At 40.5% G+C, this 10,030-nt stretch overlaps 1 protein-coding gene across 1 annotated transcript in view; it reads left to right on the top strand.

The window, feature by feature from the left end:
- The first annotated feature begins 369 nt into the window (after window positions 1-369).
- The window catches only part of LOC145412437 (phospholipid-transporting ATPase IF-like), a 55,294-nt gene continuing 45,633 nt past the window's right edge, over window positions 370-10,030 (top strand). The window contains exon 1 of the mRNA XM_080282322.1: window positions 370-414. Within this exon, the coding sequence (XP_080138448.1) occupies window positions 370-414 (45 nt within the window). The remainder of the gene's footprint in view (window positions 415-10,030) is intronic.

Below are 10,030 nucleotides of genomic sequence, written 5' to 3'. Positions count from 1 at the left end.
ACGTCAGAGGTGCTTCTTGCCCTGCTACTACTATTACTACTACTATAACTACTACTACTACTGAACATGGAAATGACGGAAGAATGATGCGAAGGCAGAAAAATTAAAATAATGCTCCTTAATTACTAAAAGGAAACAATGTTAATATATTTTAGCACTGAATATAAAATGACTATGGAGACAGAGACAGACAGACAAACAGGTGATCTTTATAAAGGTTTGCAATTTGTCACGTGTACAGAGACTTCAACAGGACAGTATATAAGGATCCAATGAAGGAGTCTGGAATTTCTGCCGTAAGACCTACATATATAGTGAGATCTCGGAAGGACAGTAAGTAGTGATCCCTATGCAGGTACAGTATTGTATATGGAACTTCTGCCGCGAGACCTGTACAGAGATCTCAACAGGACAGTAAGTCATAATCCCGAGGAGAGAGAGAGAGAGAGAGAGAGAGAGAGAGAGAGAGAGAGAGAGAGAGAGAGAGACTATTACATAACCACAACGTTTTAACATGAACCCAATTTCTAGACACTAAAACAAGACTGAAAGTAAAACAATTTTTATTTTGCTGAACGTTTGCGAAAAATCTGTCGAAACGCATGCTGATGATGTAAAGAAAATTGACAGAGAAAGTGAAGATTTTGTAATGCGTGTGGAAGAGGAAGAGCGAGAACGAGGTGAAGGGACAGGTGTGGGGGGTGTATGAGGAAGGATGGCGTGTGGTGAAGGAAGAGGGAGAAAGAATTAGGGTAAAAGGTAAGGACGTGGAATATATGAGGGAAGAGGGAGTGTCGTGGGGAGAAGACAACCCAGACCAAGATCGAGGTGGTGGGAGACGGAAAGGCAGGTGTGTCAAGGGCAGAAAGGGTCGTTACTGAGTAGGGATGAAATGTCTGGAGGTCCTTTAGTCGACGTCTTCATCTCGGGAAAAGTGTGCCAATCTTCGGATGAGTCTTGAGCTAATTCTGAATAATACTCGTAAATACAATATCATTAAACGTCCAGGTCGTTAACGTTACTAACCTATAATTACTGATCACTTTATTGCCGATGATGGTCTGTCTCATAATTCATCCATAAAGTCATCAGTCATTGCAGTTCCAGAGAGGGTGATAATCAGACCAATGTTAAAACACTATTAGAAGCCTCTCTAAGCTTAACCTTCAATTCCCATGATAAATAGCAGTGTGAAAATAAAAGTTACCAGATCCATTCTCACCACGACATAGGTAAAGAAGAAAGCAAAATATCTACAACCAACAAACTTCCATAAATCAGAAGGAATAAACAAAAATAATGCCAGCGCCTTTTACGAGTGTGTCCGTTCGTGCCTTCATGCTTGCGTACACAATGGTGATTCGATGCAGGCGAAAGAACTGTGAGGGAATTTGTGGTTTTGGTGGTTTATTGCGAAGTCCAAGGAGTAGATAATGTGATGGTGTTTGTTTCTATGCATGTATGAATGAATGAATGAATGTATGTATGTACGTATGTATGTATGTATACTGAATGTATGTACGTATGTATGCATGTATGTAACAAGACAATATATTTCATGAATGCCTGATCCAAGCTGCATCAAAATTGGCACATACTACAGTGAGTGTGTGTGTGTGTGTGTGTGTGTGTGTGTGTGTGTGTGTTGGGAAAACTGATTCCATAATGGTGCCGACCTATCAAAGCTCAAGGTCACAGGTCAAGGTCAAAGTTCAGAGCACGGCGTTATCGCTTGAATGAAATATAAATAAAATAAATAAATTAATATAAAAAATAATGTCCCTCGTAACACAAGGCTTAAGAATGAGTGTGAACAGGAGTTGGTGTACAGTACGCGTAATTGACCTCCTTTCGTGCATATTTGTGGCCGTTGTAACAGCACTCTGGCTAGTTTGTGGTTTGGTAATGTAGTTTAATTCTCGACTATTTGGTAAAACGAGATATACAATTGTTGGGAAAAGATGGTGAGTAAATGTGGACGATGCTGATGTAATTATAATACTCGGTGGACGTTATTGTTAAGAGGATTGATATTGAAAGTATTTTACTGTCTCATTATTGCTATTACTAGACGTCTTCTTTTTCTTCTTCCTCTTCTTCTCCCTCCTCTTCTGCTTGTTTTTCCTCCTCCTCCTCCTCCTCCTCCTTCTTCTCTGATTAGAAAGCAAGCTACATATAATCCCTCCAGTGCAAGAGGTACAAGATATGCTAATCTCCTTTAAATCGTCTGGGAATAGCAAGATTAAAATGAAAAATAAGCTCTCTGGCTGAAGATTTTCGTCAGGCACAAAGCACAAAATTACACACACACACACACACACACACGCACACACACACACACACACACACACACACACACACACACACACACCTAATACCTCGTGCAGTGTTGAAGAAAAAAGTTATATCTTTCTCTTCACAAGTATAACGCAGGAACTTTGACATTTTCGGTACTCTAACGCTTTTATTTCTTATTATTCCTTCCTACAGACTCAGTTCTTATATCTTTTTCTTTTATCTCTTTCTTCACCTGCCTAACACAGGAACACTTACCCTTTTCAGATCGATAACGCTAAGAAAGCCACTTAATCCATCAATATATACGGTCTACTGTGTGTGTGTGTGTGTGTGTGTGTGTGTGTGTGTGTGTGTGTGAGAGAGAGAGAGAGAGAGAGAGAGAGAGAGAGAGAGAGAGAGAGAGAGAGAGAGAGATGTGAGAAGAGAAAGTAAGCAGGGAGAATCAAGAAGAGAAAGTGAATCGGAAGAAAGGTTAAAAGGAAAAAAAAATCACCACGTAGAGAAAATGACCATGAAAAAAAGAAAAGAGATACGAAGAGACTAACAATGGAGAGAGAAACGAAAAGAAGAAAATAATCACATGAAAAACATACAGAAGAAATACCATGAAAAAAAAGAGGCATGAAGAGACTAACTAAAAAAAAAAAAAGCTCTGAAAGGAGGAAATTACTAAAGAAATTATAAATGGCATATGATCACTAAAAAACCGTGGAGAAGAAAAGCATAGCAAGACGAAAATTACCATGGATAAAACGAGGCATCAAGAGGTTGGGACCACAAAAAAAGAAAAGTAGAACATTAACAAAAACAACAGATACAAAACATACTCTGCAATATAAAAAGCTGCTCTCTCTCTCTCTCTCTCTCTCTCTCTCTCTCTCTCTCTCTCTCTCTCTGAGCGCCTGGAAACTTGCTGAGCTATCCTGCTGGTGGAGCTTTGGGGAGGGAGTGGGTGCCTTCTACTGGCTGATAATATAGTAGGAGGAGCCAAGGGATATGAGGTCAGGAGTACCGGCGCATCCTATTGGTTGGGCAGAGTAGTGGGCGGAGCTTAGGAGAGTGATTTCGGCACCTCCCACCGGCTAAAAGCTTAGTGGGCGGAGACTGCAGGAAACACAGCGCTGGGTGGGTGGGTGGGTGGGTTAATTTGTGGGTGGGTTGGTGGGCATTGGAAGGCTTATAGGATGGTTATTGCTGCACTTTTACCAATCCATTGCCAGAGACGGGTTTAAGTTGCTAGTTATCTTTAAAAATAACCATGAAAAGCCCAGGAGAAAGGAAAAAATAATGACCATGTAGAGAAAACGGCCATGGAGAGAGAGGTGTGAAGAGGTTACAAGGCATTTCTAACCCTTTTTCTGCATGGTCAGTAACTTAATAAAAATCGTCTGATGTCAGAATTACGATACATGCACAAAAGACCTGCTCGTACTGAAAGGGTTTATTTATTTATTTTCTTTACTATTTAGCCAGAGGGATAATCCTTGAGTAGAAAAAATAAGTGCATGATGTTAAGATTACAAAAAAAAAAAAAATCGTACTGAGAAGGTTTAAGAGAAAGTAGCTTAAAGAAAGTGTAGAAAGTGACAAGAAGGAAGTATGAGAAATAACCAGGAAGAAAAGACAGACAAAACTGCATGAAATAAAGGCTAGAGAGAGAGAGTGACCAGATGGAAGAATTAAGAGAAAGTACGAAGGAAGAAAAGCTGGCAGAAAAAAAAATTGAAAAAAAAAAAATGTTAAGAGAAAGTAGTATTAATTGGAAGTGGCCACGAAGAGAAGTGACTGAGAGAAAGTGACAAAGGAGAGAGTAAGAGAAGGTGACCTGATGGACGAAGCGGGAGAAAGTAGGAAGGAAGGAGGGAAGAAAAGCTGGTGAGAGAGTGACACGGAGAATAAGTGACCAGGGAAACAAGTCATCGACGGAAAGTGACCAGGAAGGAGAGTTATGGAGAGAAAGTGAAAAAAAGAAAGTTATTATTGAACACCTGAAACTCAGACGATTTTATTCAAGTGAAAGTGAGCCGCCAGACGATTTCCTTCGAGTGAGAGTGAGTTAAAGGAGCCTGGGAGAGCTAAGAGAAAGTGACCAGATGGAAATATTTGGAGAAAGTAGGGAAGAAGAGAAGTAAGAGAACGTGAAAAGGGAGAGTTAAGAGAGTGATGAGGTTGGAAAGTCATTCAGAGAATGTGCCAAGGGAGAGTTACTGTAGAAAATGAGCATGAAGGAACTAACAGGAGAAAGTGAACAGGGAGCTATTTAGAGAAAGTGACCAGGACAGTGAGATATTTAAGAAAGTGACCAGGACGCAGAGTTAGCAGAGTTGTTAGGAGAAAGTGACCATGAAGGAGAGTTATCAAGAGAAAGTGACCATGAAGGAGAGTTATAAGGAGAAAGAGACCAAAGGAAAGTTACGAAGAAAGTGGCCAATGTGGTTATGGGAAAGTAACCATAAACTGAACACTGAGAAGTGATCATGAAAGAGAGAATGTGAAAGGAGAGTGAGGAAAGTCAGCAAATATAACAGCAGGAGAGTCAGCAGATATAACAGCAGGAGAGTCAGCATATACAACAGCAAGGAAGTCAGCAAATATAACAGCAGGAAAGTCAGCAAATATAACAGCAGGAGAGTCAGCAGATATAACAACAGGGAAGTCAGCAAATATAACAGCAGGAGAGTCAGCAGATATAACAACAGGGAAGTCAGCAAATATAACAGCAGGAGAAGAAACAGGAGAGTCACCACGAGTGGAACAGGAAGGAGAGTTAATGGGGAAAAGTGAGCAGGAAATGAAGCCGATAAGATTACATGACATGGTAATTTTTTTTATTTCTCTCTCTCTCTCTCTCTCTCTCTCTCCGATCGGATCAGAATAAGGAAAAACAGCCAACACGAGAAAGTGTCCACGAAGAAGAAGTGGCAAGAGCAAGTGGCCAAGAATGAGCGGCCAGAAAAACTAGAGAGAGAGAGAGAGAGAGAGAGAGAGAGAGAGAGCACAGTATACAACATACGAGGGAAGAGAGACTGAAAAAAAAAGCTACATTGAAAAAGGGAATAAAAAAAAATACTATTAAACATACGGCTGATAAATAACTGGCTAAGATAACAAATAAATGTAATTCAGGTAAATAAAGTGAGATTTCATTACAGGTAACACGATAAGGAAAACGGTAGGTGTAGATAAAAGTAACTAAATAATAATAATAATAATAATAATAATAATAATAATAATATTTGTGGTAGTAGTAGTAGCAGCAGTAGCAGCAGCAGCAGTATTTGTAGTAGTAGTAGTAGTAGTAGTAGTAGTAGTAGGAGGAGGAGGAGGAGGAGGAGGAGGAGGAGGAGGAAGAAGAAGAGGAGGAGGAGGAGCTGTAGTAGTAGTTTTAGTAATAATAATAGTAGCAGTAGTAGTAGTAGTAGTAGTAGTAGTAGTAGTAGTAGTAATAATAATAATAATAATAATAATAATAATAATAATAATAATAATAATAAAAATGATAATATCAACAGTAACAGTAATAATAATAATTAAGCATAAGCTGGAATAGATTGCTAGAGTTGTATTGACAATCTCAGTCCACTTCACACACACACACACACACACACACACACACACACACACACACACGGACGCGCGCGCGGGCGATAAATATAAATGTAACTGAGACAGAATCACTCAAATATTCAGCAATGGGGGAAGTGTGATCGAAAAATGTGTTAATATTATGTAAGACGAAGATAAATGAAAGTAAAGCCAGATAAAAAATAAAATAATAATGTACACCAGCAAATGTAACACAAAAAATAATTCGAACCTCCAGCAGAGAGAGAGGGAAAAAGAGAACGTGTTTGAAAATTGCAATAAAGAGATGAAAAAAAGAAAGATAAAAGAGATAAAGAAACACAAGAAGGAGCTGATGCCTGAAATTTAGAATAAAGTCGATAAACGATGAAAGACACGCCAATAAATATAACTGAGATACGTTGAATAATAGATAAAAAAGAATAATATAGCCCATATCCTTTTTACTCCAACCTGGCCTAATACTCCCATCTCTCCAACTTAAATGCAGAGTTGTAACAATACATTAACACTTGAAGGCGGTGTTAATCACGAAGAAGTGTTATGAAAAGGATGTGCAACTGTAACATTATCCTTTTCTGCTACTGAACTACATGAAATAAGATACAAAAAGACGAAAATCCAGGCCAAGTTAGAATAAAAGGAGTATGGTTGTTGGTTCCGCTTTGTTAAAAGGTTTGGAGCATAGCGGCCTTGGGATGGGTTGCGTACACGAGGCATATGAGGTAAAAATGACCAGCTATTCGCCCCAGAGAGGTATTATGTGAACACGGGACCTCAACCCACCCTTAGATTTAAACCCTTCGTGAGCCACTTCTTTATGCAGCGCCTAAATCCACTTGACCACGAGGGAAGCTGGTTGTATGGCTACCACCCAGCGTAGTAAATAACTGTCCATATTCTGAATGAAACCAACACAAGACAACAAGAACGGACGTCAATAGACTGAAAGAATGAAAAATAATAACCTTAATATTATACAGAGAGGAGGAGAAAAATAAATCTGTTTATTAGATGTGACGAAGAGAAAGCCAATGGATGGAATGACATAATGGAGGAAGGGAGAGAGAGAGAGAGAGAGAGAGAGAGAGAGAGAGAGAGAGAGAGAGGAAACGGAAGTGAAATCTGACACAAAGAACATTTACAACAATTAATGTTAAAAAAAAAGTTTGATATTCATTAGAGAGGGAAGACAAGATACTAGGAGGGTAATTCTTCTGTCTTCTTTATCGTAAGCGTCTCGTATTAACACTCTCAGGCTCCAGTGACTCCCTCTCAACTGAACAAAACCGTCTGGGGTGAGATGGAGTAAAGAATGTGTGGTAAGCTTTGGCCATGACAGGACTAAGAAAGGAGTAAGTAAAAGTGACGAACGGAAATGTTGATGTGTGTACCAGAATTCTGTGGGTGCCAACACACACACACACACACACACACACACACACACACACACACACACACACACACACACATACCGGTACATAGCTACAGACGCAGGGTAACTACTAAGAGGAACATCGGTAAAAAGATAAAATAGAAAAATACACACACACACACACACACACACACACACACACACACACACACACACACACACGCACAGAGAGAGAGAGAGAGATGCAGGGGGAGAGGGCAAAAGAGAAAGTGGCACCCAGCATGGCCAGAACCCGTTATAAAAGAAAGGAAAAGCGACCTTGGCTGGGAACATGTACACAGTGAAGTTGCTTTGGGGGACCTCTTCGTTCTGGCTGCTCCGGACGATTTTACTCAGCTCTGGAGGGATTTTTCCAACTGGAGGGGTTTGATATGGCCCTCATTAACCCCCCAGGACTCATGCGAACCTCCAGACGATTTTATTCAGCTCAGGAGAGGCCTTTCGAATTGGGGGGGTTTGATAAAGCCTTCATTAACATTTTCACTGTCAGAAGGCCTTCCTGACTTGAAGAAAAAATCGTCTGGTGGTAGCAAGAATAAAGCAAGAAAAAAAAACACCGGACTGAAGGGGTTAGCTTCATTCCATTGACGTATTTCCTTCATTTCATTCTTGCCTCCTCCAGACGATTTCATTCAGCTTTGTAGTTTTAAGAGTATGTGAAAATTAAATGTTACTCTTGCTTCCTCCAGACGATTTTACTCAGCCTTGCAGTTTTAAGAATATGTGAAAATTAAAACAAACAGGTGGCAATGCAAGTGACTGTGACTCTGTTGGAAAGATACAAGTCAAGAGTGAGAGGAGTGGAAATGAACCGAGGGGAGCATGTGGACTTAGGCAGATAGATAGACTGACAGATAGAGATAGATAGAGAGACAGACAGGCAGATAGACCGATAGACAGATATTTTATTGACCATAGCTTACAAGTGAGGAAGAGAAGGAGCACTGTAGTGTTGATGTGGCTGCTGAAACTCATTAACAGTACCTTGCGATGGTCTGGACGTGTGGAGAGAATGGGGAATGAGAGATTAACTAGGAGAGTGTATGTGAGCTGCAAGAGAGGTGGGGAAAGGGGAGACCAGGTATGAGATGGAGAGAACTAGGAGACTGTAAGTGGGCTGCAAGTGGGGAGGAGAAGGGGGAGACCGAGGAGGAGATGCAGAGATGAGGTGGAGAGGTGTATGAGCAAGAGGTGTGAAATGGAGAAAGGATGGCCTGATGACGTAGGATGGACTGATATGGAGGCGATTCGTATATGGTCACCTCTTCCGGGATTAAGGTGTCTGGATATAGATAGAAATAAATAAACTGTGAATACCTGCTAAAAAAAAAAAAAGTGTGTGTGTGTGTGTGTGTGTGTGTGTGTGTGTGTGTGTGTGTGTGTGTGTGTGTGTGTGAGAGAGAGAGAGAGAGAGAGAGAGAGAGAGAGAGAGAAGCTGAATGTGGGTGAACGTGAAGAGTAACAATAGTAGGATAGAAAAGACTGAATATGAAATGGTAGTGAGAAGGGGACGAAAAGAATGTGAAAGTGAAGGCAGAATGTGAAAATAAAGAGAGTGACATTTGAAGAGTGAGGAAAAAGACTGATGAATATGATCACAAGTTTAGAATGGGAAAGAGGGGTGTGAAATGAGAGAGAGAGAGAGAGAGAGAGAGAGAGAGAGAGAGAGAGAGAGAGAGAGAGAATGTATATTGCCTGTTCTTAAATGGCCTGCTTCTACACGCCAAATATGGGTGGGCGGTTCCGTTACGTTACAAACACGAAAATATTATTAACTACAGTACAACACTCTTTTTACCGTAAGTTGGCCCAGATTTTCGTTCTGTGGTTTATTTCACGTATTTGTGGCGTAATAAGACAATATTGTGGTTCTACATAGCACTTCTTCATGACTAGTATCATTCGTGTTTATTTCCTGTTAAAACTCGGCTTTCTAGATAGAGGGATGGCAATTTTAGGTGAAGTTAAAGTAAAATGGGTATAGTGAGAAGGAGAGGGAAGAAGATGACGCGACAATGAAGAAGATGAATGTTTGAAAATGAAGGGAGAAATGAAACGTGAAAACGCAGACAAAAAAAAAAAAAATAATAATGCAAAGGTACAAAAAAAAAAAAAGTAAAAGTAATGGCTTGAAAGGCTGAAAGGAAATAGGCTAAATGTGATGCAATGGGGAGAACGCAGAGAACACGGGAAGGGGAAGAATGACAAGTAAGAAAATGTGCTAACAAAAGCAAAAAAGAAAGAAAAAGCGACGATTTGCATGATAAGGACGAAACGGCAGTAAGAAAATAATAAAACGAAAACAGGAAGAAAGTAAACGAAACAGAAAACAAGCGAGAGAAGGCAGGAAGAGGGAGAAACGCTAAGGTTAAAACAAAAGTAAGTACGAGACGAGTTCCGCGAGCGAGATGGAAAGGGCTGAATATGACGCGATAGTGAGAAAGAGAAGGGGAGACTGAATCAAGTGACCAAACTGGAAAGGTGGAGGGAGGAGAGACGGGGTACTGGAGGGAGGGGAGAGAGGCAGGGAGGGAGAGAGAAAGGTCGCTGTGAGGGGTAGGGACGGTGGTGAGAGGGAGGAGGATGAGTTTGGACTCCTGTGGGTCGAGGTGGTGAAGGAAATTTTTAGAGCAGCACCACACCGTTAATTAAACCGTCAATATTTTACTTACGCTTCCACTCTAAGTTACGTTCACCGCAAATTCTGAAACT

This window comes from Coenobita brevimanus, chromosome 93 (assembly GCF_032717465.1).
Source record: "Coenobita brevimanus isolate Jiangsu-jjx chromosome 93, ASM3271746v2, whole genome shotgun sequence".
Taxonomy (NCBI): domain Eukaryota; kingdom Metazoa; phylum Arthropoda; class Malacostraca; order Decapoda; family Coenobitidae; genus Coenobita; species Coenobita brevimanus.
The sequence above is the reverse complement of the archived record's forward strand: the minus strand, read 5'-3'. Positions and strand labels throughout refer to the sequence as shown.